Raw genomic sequence first — 16,722 nt, forward strand, 5'->3', positions numbered from 1 at the left:
AAGGTGGTGGCCAGATGGTGGAAAACCGAGAGCTGATCTGGACCGTTCTCCAGATGGGCGGGGCTATGCCTGTAAATTTCCTTTTTGTACTAAAGGGCGTCACATCAAAGGCATACTGCATATCTCGAGGGCCTGTTGGGGACTGTAGCCGTATGCGGGTCAGCAGAAAAACAGCAAAGGGCGCCACTTTTAAAATAGCCGTCTGGAGCGTCCTCCGGATGGGCTGGGTTATGCTACTCAGTTTCCCTTTTGTGTTGTCTAGGACCATCACCTGAAGGCGGCAGCCAGATGGTGGAAAGCTGCATGCGGCCAGTAACCGCAAAGGGCGGCAGCAACGGGTTGACAGTGGCCTGCCGGTGCCGCGAGGCAGCTGGCGGAGCGGCTGGCCATTTGAAGGAGCATGTGTCCCCTCATAGGTGGATGGAGGGAGGGTGGAAGAGGGCCTCGATTTTCGGCAGTTTGTGGACGCCTATCGAGGAGAATGCACGTTCAACTAAGGCCTCCTCTGCATTCTTTTAGGACGACGATTTTCCCCAGTACCTGTGCTACATTATGACCCATTCATTACAAGTGCTGGCTTTTTCACGACAATTTCGAAGTGTAATAAGAACGCATTTTCTTTCCCATCAGTTGTGGTAGTGCGTATTGGCTTTGATTACCTGGGCTGCAGGATGGTTTTTGAGCAGGCATCTGTAGCCAACTCTGATGTCAAACAGAAATAGATACTGTATGCTTACAGATAACACACTTTTTAAACTCCTCTCTGTCCAAAGCCAGCAACTCATCAGTTGAACATACTTCAAACCAAAAAGAATAAAGATAGCACCTTACACACCAGCCTTTTTCCTGGCAGTTAGTAGATGTAGGGTAGAGTTTGAGTGTGTCTGTCGCTAGTTTCGATCGATATTGCGAAATTTCTCCCCAGCAGGATAACACCAGTTGTATGGTAGCGTCAGTTTTTGGGCTGTATTGCGCTTTTATGCCGTCTTTGTGTAATGCTTTGCATAAAAGTGTGTAATTACGATCGATCTTTGCGTCAGTTTCCTGACCAAAATAAATAAAGTACGGTACATTAACCTAACCTTCCTCTCCCGCATCTTGACAATTTCCATGTGTTAGAGGGTGCACTTGGGCTTTCCATCCAGGACCACCAGGGTTCGAGTCCCGGAAAGGGCACAGCCATTTTTAATTTCCTGTCAATTCCAGGCGCCTCTGGTGATTTAATTGTGTTAGGGGAATACACTTGGGCTTTCCGCCGAGGAGGACCAGGGTTCGAGTCCCAGAAAGGGTACTGCCAATTTCAATTTCCCATCAATTCCAAGCGCCTCTGGTAGTTTAATTGTGTTAGGGGAGTACACTTGAGCTTTCCCCACAGGAGGACCGAGGTTCGAGCCTTGGGAAGGGCACCACCATTTTTATTTTCCCATAAATTCCAAGTGATTCTGGCGGTTGAATTGTGTTAGGGGGTACACTTGGGCATTCCGCCCAGGAGGACCAGGGTTCGAGTACCAGAAAGGGTACTGCCAATTTTAATTTCCCGCGAATTCCCAGGTGGGGGTTGGGGTGGGTCGTCAGCACAGCCCTGAGACAAAGAAATTCCCGCCAAAATTCGAAATTCTCACCAAAATTCGTAATTCGCGCCAGTAGGGTAGGTTAGGGGGAGGGGGTACGAGGAGGAGAGGGCTGGGGCACACTTGCATCTGAGAAAAACACATGTTGTCATCTGGGGGCAGGGGTGGGCGAGGGTTATTAATTGATCAATTTAATTAATTTGCATATCAATTTGATATCAAAATTGCACTACAAACGCCTTTACCATACTACTCAAACCTTTTGGATCAAATTGAAACAGGTGAGAGTGAGTTCACAACTGTCAGATAGGGAACCAATTGACAGAAATGTATATTCATTGCATTATGGAAATACACAGCGCACACCACATACCAACAACTTAGCCCCCAGTAACTGTTCAAAGTGATGACCAACAGTCTCAATGCATGCTCGGCAACGATGCATGATGTTCTGTCACTCTCTCTCAAGGATCCCTTGTGTCTGTTGTACCAGGAGACAGGCAGCTTGGACCCTAGCAAGCAGGTCTTCATAAGTGTCTATAGGGGTTCAATACATCAACGTCTTGAAGTAACCCCAGAGGTAAAAGTCCTGAAGTGTGAGATTCATTGATCGTACTGGCTGTGGGACAGGAAGGGTACATGCTGTTCAGGTGCTTGTGGACGTTAACATCGAAGTGGCCTGGCACACCGTCGTGTTGAAACCATGTCCTTTTGCAGTGTGGGGTCTACGCTATGTACGTCCATCAAATAACAAATAGCCATGCAGGGCAGCCGCGTGGTCTAGGGTTTGCATGGCTCCCCCATTGGAGGTTCGAGTCCTCCTTTGGCCATGAGTGTGTATGTTGTCCTTAGCATAAGTTAGCTAAAGTTAGATTACATAGTATGTAAGCCTAGGGACCGATGACCTCAGCAGTTTTGTCGCATAGAACTTACCACAAATTTCCACACTTCCAAATAATAAATATGTTTTTCTGACCATTGGTTCCCTATCTCAGTATATTATGGACCCACTATTGCCTGTTTCAGAATGATCCAAAGGTTGGAGACAACCTTTGTATATAAGAGATATGACTTTCTTTTCGACAAAAACACTAATTATAAAGGGTAAAACATTTAAATATGATGACAAAGACTGATATTTACAAGAAGCACTTTCCTGACACTAAAAGTGGAAGGACCTGCCCTGGGATAAAGATCATGTTGTTGAAGGGGAAAAGGGTCGGGAAGAGATGTTCTGCCCACTAGTCACTCATGACCGGGTGGAGGCGTGGTTCTGCAGTGTGACCAACAACCTCTGTGGTCCGTAGCTCTTGGTGCACCTCTTGGTGTCCTGGAATTTATACTAGACGTTCCCACAGCCATACTACGAAACGTGCAAGTGTCATCTACTTTGACTCATGTATCTAACTGTCATGAGAGTGCTGGCTCCCCAGGCCACCATAACAATAATTTGAATATGTTCTGTGTCTGCAAAATTTATGTTAGATGTATCATTATGGGTCTAATATGTTTTTATTTTAATTTTTTAAAAACATGAGGCCACTTTAGCTGTAAGTCCTTTATTTATATGCACAACTGGTTTCTCAGCTTTTAGCTGCATCATCAGGTGCAATAAAATCAAGTCATGTTCCAATCGAGGAAAGAGAATGGGATGACACAGTGTTCACGGTCGGCAGTTCGCTATTTAGCAGACGTCAAACATAAAATTGCATAATATAACAGCATAATATGGACCTGATGATGGAGCTGAAATGCGATGAAACTTGTCCCTATAAATAAAGAAATCTTACCTCCTCAAAATGATATATTCAGGCTGTAGATGCCCTGGTCGCAAAGTCTGCTGCGTATTATTTTAGAGCTGTACCCATAAAATGTTTTCCTGTAATTACATTTTGAATCAATAAAACATAAAAATCTTTATACACTTCTATGTTACATGGACAAGAAACAACAGACACATGGAAGGAAAAGTTGTCATTATGTTTGTGGGAACACTAAGAAAAAAAAAGAAACGTGGTTTGGTACATCATTGTTATGCAACATAAACTGATGGAAGGGGACTGTGTTACAATGTGTTGGGGGTGGAGATCTCTTCTGAACAGCATGTTGCAAGGCATACCAGATATGTTCAATAAAGTTCATGTCTGGGGAGTTTGGTGGCTAGCGGAAGTGTTTAAACAGTGTTCCTGGAGTCATTCTGTACCAATTCTGGACATGTGGGGCATGCATTGTCCTACTGGGATGACAACTTATGACCTTTCTCTATGTGAATGGGAGTCACGGGGCATTCTCGCATTCTTAGGATAAAGTTAGAGGCCGAAAGATCTCCTCGCATTGTCTTTGACAAACGATCCCTGCAGCTGGCCGGAAGTAGACCGCTACATTCGACGTTTCGTGTAGTCCATCAGAATGCACAATGGACATGAATGGACGCAGGTGATCAGATAGGTTGCTTACGTACATGTTACCTGTCAGAGTAGTATCTAGATGTATCAGGGGTCCCGTATCACTCCAACTACATACAACCCACTCCATTACAGAGCCTCCACCAACTTGAACAGTCCCCTGCTGACCTGCAGGGTCCATGGATTCATGAGGTTGTCTCCACACCCATACATGTCCATCCACTCGATGCAATTTTAAACAAGACTCGTCCGACCAGGCAACCTCTTTCCAGTCATCAACAGTCCAATGATGATATTGACGGGCCCAGGTGAGGCATAAAGCTTTGTGTTACACAGTCATCAAAGGTACACGAGTGAGCCTTCATCTCCAAAAGTACAGAGCCTCCACCAACTTGAACAGTCCCCTGCTGACCTGCAGGGTCCATGGATTCATGAGGTTGTCTCCACACCCATACATGTCCATCCACTCGATGCAATTTTAAACAAGACTCGTCCGACCAGGCAACCTCTTTCCAGTCATCAACAGTCCAATGATGATATTGACGGGCCCAGGTGAGGCATAAAGCTTTGTGTTACACAGTCATCAAAGGTACACGAGTGAGCCTTCATCTCCAAAAGGCCATATCAATGACATTTCATTGAATGGTTCGCACACTGACACTTGTTGATGGCCCAGCATTGAAATCTGCAGCAATTTGCAGAAGGGTTGCATTTCTGTCACACTGAATGATTCTCTTCAGTTCATCACTGGTCCCATTCTTGCAGAATACTGTTGTGGATCACTGGTCCCATTCTTGCAGAATATTTTTGTGGCCCCAGCAATGTCAAAGACTTGATGTTTTACCAGATTCCTGATATTCACAATACACTCGTGAAATGGTCGTACGGCAAATTCAGCACTTCATCACCACCTTGGGGATGCTGTGTCCCATCGCTTGTGCGCCGGCTATAACACAATGTTCAAATTCACTTAAATCTTGATAACCTGCCATTGTAGCAGCAGTAACTGATCTAACAACTGCGTCAGACACTTGTTGTCTTATACAGGCATTGCTGATGACAGTGCCATATTCTGCCTATTTACAGATCTATGTATTTGAATGTGAATGCTTATATAAGTTTCTTTGGCGCTTCAGTGTATAATGAATGTCCTGAAGGGCACTTAGAGAGTTTTGGTAGTAAGAGATACCACAACTGCTCTAGTGCCCTCAAAATCACATATAATTTAGCCTCATACACTGTGAATGTATGAGGTAAGTGAAACTTAAAAATGTATTCTGGAAACAACACAATGCAGCCAATAGAATTTCTCTGCTTAGTTCCATGAGTGTAAACTATAATACAATCAGTGCTTGGATAAAATTTAGTAAAACATCAATTTAAAAACATAGCCTGAGATATGATTCTTTTTGTACACTGACAAATATAAAATAACTCAGGGTCTCCTTATTAACCACGGTGACAAATGACTCCAACCTCTATGAAAAACAAAAATATGGTCAGCATTATCAACCACTAACTCTTGAATGGCCTTATTGCTTGTGGTCTGTTTCTGAATAGGCGCTCCATTGGAGGATGAGTAATGGTTTTGAATGCTGCTGATTGTGAGGTGCATACATACCAAGGTGGAATTGAACAAAACGCCTAGTAAAAGAGGAGCAGACACATTCAGTCTGCTTTCTCTAACCTGTGGATGATTCATTTTAAAATAATCCGTGTCTTTAGGCCTTTACATTCTTCAGATGTGGTAACCTTAGCTGTTCAAATGTGAGACCCAGAAACGTCACTGAACTTTAAAAACTAATAACAGTGTTCCTCATTTTAAGAACAGCCAGGTTAATAGGATGAATTAGACAATAAAAACAAACACATTTCACTGAAGAAAATTTAAAACTTGTGCAATGTGCCCACTCCTCCAAGAATCTTATAGCCAGGTTGATAGGATGACTTAGACAATTAAAACAAACATATTTTGCTGAAGAAAATTCAAAACTTGTGCAATCCGCCCACTCCTCCAACAATCTTATCATTAGCTGCACCTGACAAGTGGTTGTTGTAAGTTTGGATAATAAGCAGAGCATGGTAAAGTCATCTGCAAACAATGAACATCAAACAGGAGACTTTACCATGGATGCAATACTGTTGATGGCAAGAGCAAACAGATGCACACTGAAAGCGGACCCTTGAGGGACACCATTATCTTGCTTCAATTGTGCAGAAAGAGCATTGTTGACCCAAGATATAAAAAATTGTGTGGAAAGAAAAGACCATATGAATATTGGCAGTCATCTTTGGAAGTTCCATTTGTGGGGCTGTCCTAGGATGTTATTGCTTCCAAGTAGTGTCGTAGATCTTTTGAAGATCGAAGAAGATATCTATGAGGTGTGGTCTGCATAGGAAAGAATATTATATTTCTGCATCCTGCAGGACAAGGTTGTTGAGGGTTGATCGATGCCTCTGAAACTAGTAGTGACCAAGTACACTGAAGTGAGAAAATCATGGCATACCTCCTAATAGCATGTCGGACCTCCTTTGGCCTGACATAGAGTGTGACATGAACTCAGCAAGTCACTGGAAGTCCCTTGCAGAGCCATGCTGCCTCTATAGCTGTCATAATTGTGAAAGTGTTGTTGGTGCAGGATTTTGTGCATGAACTGCCCTCTCAATTATGTGCCATAATTGAACAATAGGATTCATGTCAAGTGATACAGGTGGCCAAAATATTTGCTCTAGTATCCAATTGATATGGTTACGAGCCCACGAGAGATGCTGCAGGGGATGTCATGCTGTAAGCAAAGATACTCATGTCAGTTGTCTGCTGCCACAGCCCATTAGTGCCAAATTTTGTTTCAATTCAATAATGTATATGTTTATTGTACATCCCACATTGATTTCTGCAGTTATTTCACACAGTGTTGCTTGTCTGCTGGCACTGACAACCCTACACAAACACTGGTGCTCTCGGTCGTTAAGTGAAAACCGTTGGTTACTGGGTTGTCCATGGTGAGAGGTAATGCCTGAAATGTGGTTTCTCAGAATGCTCTTGACATTGCAGATCTCTGAATATTGAATTCCATAATGATGTCCGAAATGAAATGTACCATGCCATGCATCTAGCTCCAACTACCATTCCATGTTCAGAGTCTGTTAATTCCCATCACGGACCACAATCACATACGAAACCTTTTCACATGAACCACCTGAGTACAAATAACAGCTCCTCCATTGCACTGTCCTTTTATACCTTGTGTACGCAATACTACAGCCATCTGCATATGTGCATATCACTATCCCTTGACTTTTGTCACCTCAGTGTAGTTTCTGTGATTATAGGACCCAAGTCAGACACCAGTTGGCAGTGATGGGAGGATTACCTTTCCACCTGTGTGAGGTACTGTAACATGCTATAGTGGATTTTATCCTTACCCAGTTAAGTCTTTGTGATCTGAGACAATGCATACTCAAGCTCCCTCACAGGAAAGGGGGTAGTTGTAATCCTCACTGTTGTTGATGGAAATTCCAAGCATTCCTCTCTATTAAAGCCCAATGACAAGGGGAAAGCTGGGGACAGTGATCAAACTGAAGTACTATACCTGTGCACTGTGTCCAGATGTAAATTGGAGACTCTGCTGCCTCAGCACAGCAGTGTCTTGACACAGTTGTCAAATATATTTCTTATGGCTTCCCATACTTTTAACGAGCTAGTGGAACAATTTACTTATTCTAGAAATACTTGCTGTGACCTCTTCTTGCTCTGCTTGATTGTCCTTTGTGCCTTTGCCCCCATGACCCGAAGGCCTGTGAAATTCGTAACAGATGGTTGGCATCTACACTGTCATAAGGCCAAGTGTCTAAACCTGCTTGCAGAGTGACACTAATAGTTCCATCATGGGACATTTCACTTCTGAAGTTAATGACTTCAGGATATATGCATCAGCAGCACAGTGGACCATGCTGATAATGTGAACCACCCACTTCTGGTTGGTATCTCAGTGTTCAACACAGCTAGTTAGCTGTACACCATCAAATTTGCTCTGCTAAGCATTCATCGTGGTGGCTTCCTTTCAGGGATAGCTCTATCTTAGAGGTGGATCCAGATTTCCCACTACCCAATGAGCAGCTTCTTATAAGGGTTGGAGAACAGAAAGCAGGGTCTATGGTGAGAGAATGATCACAATGCAAACCTTTGCCAGTAATTGCCCTTCCAATAGGGCATTTACAGCAGGGGCTGTAGTGTTGCTTATTTCTGGAATTTGCATTGAAACAACAAATGTGTGTTGCTACCAGAATTAAGAAGGCATAAATCTTCTGACACAAGGACGTTTTTGACAACTGGAGGCTCAGCGTGAGCATTTCAGAAACTGCACAACTTGTCAGGTGTTCGAGGAGTGCTGTGGTGAGTGTCTTCAACACATGGCAAATGCAAAGTGAAACCTTGTCCAGGCGTCATGGGTTTGGTGGCCAGTCCAGATGGTAGATATCATAGGCTGAGCAAGTGGTCAACTTTGATGGGGCTAACATCAGACTTAAAGCTGGGCAGAGTACAAGTTTGTCTGAACACACAGTGCACCGAACACTCCTAACGATGGGCCTCTGCAGCCAAAAACACAAACATGTGCCAGTATTAACACCATGACATCAGCAATTATGACTGAAATGGGCATATGACCCTCAGTGCAGTGACAGAGCATTGCTGCTTGGTCTGATGAATCCTAATACCTTCTTCATCACGCCAATGGGAGGGCGTGAATCTGTTGTCTCACAGGGGAATAGTTCCTTGACACCTGTACTGTGGGATGGAAACAAGCTGGCAGTGGCTCCATTAGGCTCTGGGGAACATTCACGTGGGCATCCATGGCTCCAGTGGAGCTCGTTAAAGTCACCATGAAAGCCAAGAAATATCATACACAGTTTGCAGACAGCATGCACCCCTTCATGAAGATAATGTTTTACAATAGCAGTGGCATTTTTCAACAATATAATGCATCACATCACAAGGCTAGGAGTGTGACAGAATTTGTTTGAGGAACACAGTGGCAAGTTCCAATTCATATGCCCCCAAACTCACCAGATCTGAACCCAATCGGACACATCTGGGTTGTGACTGAACGTAGTGTCAGAGCTCGTAGTTCTCCTCCCCAAAATTTAGGGAAATTAAGTGAACTGTGTGTGTAGCTGTGGTGCCAACTTTCTCTAGTGACATATGAAGGCCCCATTGCTTCCATGCCACAATGCATCGCCACTATTATCCATCCCAAAGGCGAACATACTGGCTATTAGGTAGGTGGTCATAATGTTCTGGCTGATCAGTGCATGTTGAAACCAGTTGTTAAAAATAAAGACAAATTTATGTGATCTCAGCTACTGAAAGTTTTTTTTTTTTTTTAAGTAACGAATCGAGGCATATCCATAACCCCATTCATACTGCACCTACACAAATCACAAAGACAAAATTAGACTAGTTACAGCACACAGAGAGGCACTGACACAATTGTTCTTCCTGTTCCATGTACATGAATTGAACAGAAAAAGCCCTAATAACTGATACAGTGGTAAATATACTCTGCCACACATTTCAGGGTAGTTTGCAGACTACAGAAGTTGATGTAGTGCCCATTTTGAGATGGCTGCCTTGCAAGCACTCACCGAAAGTACTACAAACAGTAGTGACAGCAAAGTGACCCTTATATTTACTTCTTCAGTACAAATCAAAATAGATACTGTGTCCCATGTGGAGCTTTCTTCAACACTGAAAATAATGCCATGAGAGATCAATTGAGGTATTTAGTACAGAAGGTAGACAGAGAGCAAACTGACCTTGTTACTATTTGTTCACTTTCCCTCTGTGCATACAGAATCCCGCACCAGCCTTCACTTGTGGACACAAGTGACTATTATATTGGTTACTCAATAGTATGCCTAGTTCCTGACACAGTGAATGATATAGATAAAGAAGTAAAGAGACAAAAATCAGTTATTCTTATATAAGATCATATTTCTCTGGTTTTTCAGCGCACAAAAACATACGACTTTTCATTACACATGGAGGATTCCTGAGTACACTTGAAACAGTGTACCATGGTGTGCCTGTGATTGGGATTCCTGTGTTCAGTGATCAAGATCTTAACATGCTTCAAGCAGAATCCAAAGGATATGGAATCAGACTACGTTTGAATAACATCACCTCAGAGACATTTTACTGGGCAATTACGGAAATACTCAATAATCCTCGGTAAGTGGTCATTCAATTCCTACAGGAAACAAAACTAACAATGCAATTGTCCCATTTTGTTAAGGAGGAGGTAGGAGCAAATTCCCTTTACAAGCAACAACAACTGTAAAATAAATGTGTATTTTGTGATCATAATTAACAGTATCCATTGTGTCACTGTGATGTCTCCTTGTGACATACTACTCTCAATTTGGACATCAGAAATAATGCACAACATGGTTCTATTTTGAATCATTTGTTTCTCATATATATAAATTATCTTCTTCTTTTGCATTGTCCTTTTTTACTATGTGGAAAAACACAGTACTCATTCTCATAGCAGGACTGGGCAGTTTTTTAGGTTAGAGGGTCTCAGGAAACCACAGAAAGGGTGTCCGTCTAAAAGGGGACAGGTGAAACAGAGTAAGGTAATTGTAGAAACGATCAGTATTGTAGTTGTAAATTGTAGTGGGTGTGTAGGGAAAGAACCATTCCTGAGAAATAGTATGGGTAGAGTTTATACTTGACAGTCAGACTACACTAGTAACTGGATCGTTTTACCAACCCCCCGACTCAGAAGATACAGTTGCTGAAGAGTTCAAAGAAAACTTGAGTCTCATTTCAAATAGGTACCCCATTCATACAATCATAGTCAGTGGTGACTTCAATCTATCCTTGATATGCTGGAAAAATTATACATTTAAAGCCGGCGGCAGGCATAAAATGTCTTCCGAAATTGTACTGAATGCTTTCTCAGAAAATTATTTTGAACAATTAGTTCATAAGCCTACTCAAAGCATAAATGGTTGTGAAAGCATACTTGACCCCTTAGCAACAAATAATACTGGACAAATAGGGAGTATCATGACGAATACAGAGATTAGTGACCACAAGGCATTTGCTGCTAGGCTGAATACCGTAACACCCACAACCATAAAAAAGAAATGCAAAGTACATCTATTTTAAAAAAAGCTGATATAAATGCTCTTAATGCCTTTTTAAGAGACAGTCTCCACGCCTTCTGATCTGATCACATAAGAGTAGAAAAGATATGAAATGATTTCAGAGAGATAGTATTGATTGAAATTGAGAGATATATACCACATAAATTAATACAGTATGGTACTGATTCCCCATGGTACACAAAATGGGTCAGATCGCTGTTGCAGAAGTAATGAAAAAAGAATGCCAAATTTAAAAGAACGCAAAATCCCAAAGATTGGCAAAGCTTTGCTGAAGTTCAAATTATAGCGTGTGATTCAATGTGAGATGCTTTTAATAATTTCCACAATGAAACTCTGTGTCGGAATCTGGCAGAAAACCCAAAGAGATTCTGGTCATATATAAAGCACACCAGTGGCAAGACGCAACAATACCTTCACTGTGTGATAGTAATGGTGAAGTCATTGATGACAATGCCACCAAAGCACAGTTATTAAACACGGTTTTCTGAAACTCCTTCACCAAAGTAAATATTCCCGAATTCCAATCAAGAACAAGTGCGAAGATGAGAAACATATAAGTAGATATCCTCGGTGTAGCAAAGCAGCTTAAATCACTTAATAAATGCAAGGCTTCTGGTCCATATGGTGTACCAGTCAGGGTCCTTTCAGAGTATGCAGATACAATGTCTTCATATTCAGCAATTATATACAAACGCTCACTCACAGAAAGTTCCGTACCTAAAGACTGGAAAGTTGTGCAAGTCACACCAATACACAATAAGGGAAATAGGAGTAATCCACTGACTTACAGGCCCATATCACTAATGTCGATCTGCAGTAGGGTTTTGGTACATCTATTGTGCTCGAACATTATGAGGTACCTTGAAGAAAACGATTTATTGACACATTGGGTTCAGAAAATATCGTTCTTGCAGAACACAACTAGCTCTTTGTACTCATGAAGTAATCAGTGCTATCGACAGTGGATGTCAAATTGACTCCATATTTTTATATTTTCATAAGGCTTTTGACACCATTCCCAGCAATCGTCTTCTAACCAAACTGTGTGCCTGTGGAATATTACCTCAGTTGTGCAACTGGATTCATGATTTCCTCTCAGAAATGTCACAGTTCGTAGTAATAGATGGAAAATCATCGAGTAAAACAGACGTAATATCGGCATTCCCCAAGGAAGTGTTATAGGCCCTCTATTGTTCCTGATCTATATTAATGACATAGGAGACAATCTGAATAGCACTCTTAGATTATTTGCAGATGATGCTGTCATTTACAACCTTGTAAAGTCATCAGACGACCACAATGAATTGCAAAATGATTTAGATAAGCTACCTGTGTGGTGCAAAAAGTGGCAATTGACCCTGAATAAAGAGAAGTGTGAAGTTATTCACATGAGTACCAAAAGAAATCCGCTAAATTTTGATTACGTGATAAGTTACACAAATCTGAAGGCTGTAAATACTACTAAATACATAGGGATTACAATTACAAATAACCTAAATTGGAACGATCACATAGATAATGTTGTGGTAGAGCAAACCAAAGACTGTGGTTCATTGGCAGAAGGTGAAACAGATCTACTAAAGAGACTGCTTAAACTACACTTGTCCACCCTATTCTGGAGATTGCTGTGCAGTGTGGGATTCATATCGGGTGAGACTGATGGATAATATTGAAAAAGTTTGAAGAAGGGCGGCTTGTTTTGTATTATTGTGAAACAGGGGAGATAGTGCCACAGACGTGATACATGAACTGGAGTGGCAATCATTAAAACAAAGGCATTTTTCATCATGATGAGATCTTCTCATGACATTTCAATCACCAGTTTTCTCCTCCAATTGTGAAAACATTCTGTTGGCATCCACCTACATACGGAGAAATGATCATCACAATAAAATAAGAGAAATCAGGGCTTGTTTTTCCTGTGCGCCGTTCGAGAGTGGAACAGTAGAGAGACAGCATGAAGGTGGTTCATTGAACCCTCTGCCGGGCACTTCATTGTGAATAGCAGAGTAATCACGTAGATGTAGATGTCATACAGAAAAGATAATATAAGAAATATATAAAAACATCAGTAGATAGTTCAAGGCAAATCAAATACCATTAACTTTTGATGTGAATAAGTAAATTTAATTTATAGCTATTTACCACTAATATTTGGGACTACAGTTAGATAAAATTTTTGAGTTAATATGTAAAATAAGGGAAAGGTAACCACTCACCTATAGCAGACTGAAGTGTAGCAAATAGAAACATGTAACAAAAAAAGTATTCACACTAGCTTTTGAGCTACACATTCCCACATGCATGTGTGTTTGAGAATCTGTGTGGTTTTGTGTGTGAATGAGTGAATTTTTGTCAGAGAAAGCTAGTGTGAATACTGTTTCCTGCTGCTGTTTTTATGAGCCATATATTAGACCACTGGAGGTGAGTGGTTGTATTTCCCTTATTTTACCTAGTATTCCAGCCAGGAATTTCCATTGTTGTTACACATTTACAGGGATATCATCACAGAATGTTGTCAAGAGAATCTCCCCCCCCAAAAAAGTGTTTTGTTATTATCAACATTGGTCTTTTCTCAAAGAATTTTATGAAGTAGTATAGAAAGTAGTCAGGTATATGGATAAACAGGTATTTAACAGCTTACCAGAGCATATTAAATGCCTTGTGGATAATATAGTGGAGTTTTTAGTTGAATTCATGAGCTCCTTTTTCTCAGTTGAAGAGTAGCAACACAGTGACTCTTTAAGATGAGTGAGTTAGGTCACTCTACAACTTATATTATCACTGTAATAATAATACATCATAATTAGTTAAATTTTCAATTGAACTGCCAGGGCTGGGTAAAGAACATTTTTCAGGCATGCAACTTATCTTTGTTAACTTCCCCCTCTCACATGTGTCAATTTTTCCTACTTATTATGATACACACCTTACACAAATATTGCACTAGGGTACCCCTCCCAGCTTGGCAGCTATGTGGCTGCTAGTAATTGTGATACATTCTGTATAGAAATCTTACAATTGTTGCGCCTATGGTGGCCCAAGTTGTAGCTTTTGTTGCTTGGGCCTTAAAACAGCTCTGTGCAATGTATTTAAATATAATGCCCATTTCTTATTTCTTCCCACACCCTATGATCAATCTCATCAGGATCCATTAAATACGGCTCATGTAATCTAACACTGAACTGCTTTCTGTGGTGTAGCTGCTATTCAGTGATGAAAATAATAGCAGAATACAGAAGCAGATGGAGGATGGTAAGTAACCAGGTGACAGATTGGTATTGAAGACTACATGTACACATATTTTTAACCAAGGAATAGTTATATTCATTTGGACCCAAAATCTGATATAATATTTCCAGTTTACACTTTCTGTGTCTGATGATACACCATGCATGTATATATTTACTTTGACGCTGTGGGTTTGCCAACAGGTACCAAACAAAGGCAAAGGACCTGTCCCGCCTGTACCATGACAGGCCTCGAACTCCCATGGAGGAACTTGTGTACTGGACAGAGTATGTAGCACGCCACAAAGGAGCCTCACACATGAGATCTGCAGCCGTGGATCTTAGCTGGTATCAACTGTGCCTGCTAGATGTCGTCATCTTCATTCTAACAATTGTCACAGTGGTTGTGAGTCTTCTAGTGATAATATTAAGAGTTGTTCTCAGGTTCCTGTTCAGTAGTACACCCAAAAACATTGCTGAAAATGGCATTAAGAAAAATCTGAAGAAGCAGCAGTAAGAGTGGATGAATATTAAACATGTACAAACTCGTTTTTGATGAAATTGCTCACTTTTTAAATATATATATTTTTACATGAAACAGAAACAATACACTTCTGTTTTACCAGCCTTTTCCATACCGTAGTTTTACTTTACATAATAGTTCACGATGTCTGCAAGCTAATGGATGGATCCTGCTACATACATTTTGGATACTATAAGAGGATCAAACAAAACATTAACATGGGGCTATATTTCATGGAGGATGCAGACTAAGGTGAGGTACAATTTATATGCTATGTATCCCCCTTTTAAAACAACAGATGTTATTACATTGCTTTAGTACCTTTATATTCATTTTTAACACTAATATGTGTTTTCATGGTGATGCCATTATCAGGTGGATTAAGGTACTTTTACATTATTGCATTTGTTTGTGACATACACATGTGTTGTCTATTTAACAAACAGCACAGTGGCAGGGAGGTTGTACATCATCTTGCACTGGTGGAGAAATGTTACCATGGCTTGCAGTGCTGAAAGCACTCACACACTTTTCTACATATATGGGAAAATTATGCTTACTACATGTCTAGATAAATATATCTGCTGTATGCTGATACAACAAACTCCACATGTGTGTCACTGTAACTTTTCAATGTCACAAAACATTTCAACATTGAAAACTGTGAAATGCAAACATGCACCCAACAGACAATACATGTGTACGTCACAAGAAAATTCAACAATGTAAAGATCTTATCCACCTTATGATGACAGCATGATCATCAAAGAGCATTAACAATAAAAGTCACTGAAGCAGGATATCAACAATTCTTTGTAAATTATCTAATCAGTCTCAGCTCTTAACGTGGAGTCCATTATGGAGAACCTAAGATGTGAGTTCAAAAAATTATGGGAATTTTGTAATTCTGCATGTTGTATTATTCTGACTGGCACGAGTTTTTTGTTTCTGTCTTGATAAACATATCAGAGAACATGTCTGTACAGTGTGTAGCTGAACAAAGGATTTTTCTGAAAGCTAGCAAGTTTTCTTTCCCTTTTGTATATGCCTGTCAACAATGGTACCAACCAGCCTCCGTGTCATCCTCAGCCGAAAGGCATCACCAGACACAGATATGGAGGGGCATGTGGTCAGCACACCACTCTCCCGGCCGTATGTCAGTTTACGAGACCAGAGTAGCTACTCGTCAATCAAGCAGTTCCTCAGTTTGCCTCACCATGGCCAAGTGCATCCTGCTTGCCAACAGTGCTTGGCAGACCAGATGGTCACCCATCCAAGTGCTAGCCCAGCCTGACAGAGTTTAACTGCAGTGATCTGATGGGAACTGGTGTTACTACTGCCGCAAGGCCTGCTATTCAGTGAACAGTCTCCTTCACTCCTAAATTATTTAGTCATATAAGATGTATAGTTTGTTGTCAGCTGTCTCAAAGTTTACATGTTGTTGAATTTATTAGTGATTATTTTGTATAAGTTTTTTGCTGTAAGACACAATAAAGTGGACCACAGATTTAGAAATGTTAAGTACTGATTTTTGTGAACCTTATGCACATAAAACAAGGGCTGCTGACAACCCCATGAACCATGACCTCGCCATTGGTGGAGAGGCTTTTTTACCTCAGTAATACAGACAGCTGTACTGTATGTGCAACCACAATGGAAAGTTATCTGTTGAGATGCCAGACAAACTTGTCATTCCTGAAGAGGGACAGCAGCCTTTTCAGTAGTTGCAGGGGCAACAGTCTGGATGGTTGACTGATCTGGCCTTGTAACATGAACCAAAATGGCCTTGCAGTGCTGGTACTGCGAACGGCTGAAAG

General features: G+C 41.2%; 1 protein-coding gene across 1 annotated transcript in view; it reads left to right on the plus strand.

Moving 5' to 3' along the window:
- LOC126101024 (UDP-glycosyltransferase UGT5-like) overlaps positions 1-14,900 on the plus strand; it is a 58,102-nt gene extending 43,202 nt beyond the window's left edge. The window contains exons 5-6 of the mRNA XM_049911689.1: positions 9,989-10,208; positions 14,587-14,900. Of these exons, the coding sequence (XP_049767646.1) occupies positions 9,989-10,208; positions 14,587-14,899 (533 nt within the window). The 3' untranslated portion in view covers position 14,900. The remainder of the gene's footprint in view (positions 1-9,988; positions 10,209-14,586) is intronic.
- Positions 14,901-16,722: the final 1,822 nt, after the last annotated feature.

The sequence above is a fragment of the Schistocerca cancellata genome, chromosome 9 (assembly GCF_023864275.1).
Source record: "Schistocerca cancellata isolate TAMUIC-IGC-003103 chromosome 9, iqSchCanc2.1, whole genome shotgun sequence".
In the NCBI taxonomy this organism is placed as follows: Eukaryota; Metazoa; Arthropoda; class Insecta; order Orthoptera; family Acrididae; genus Schistocerca; species Schistocerca cancellata.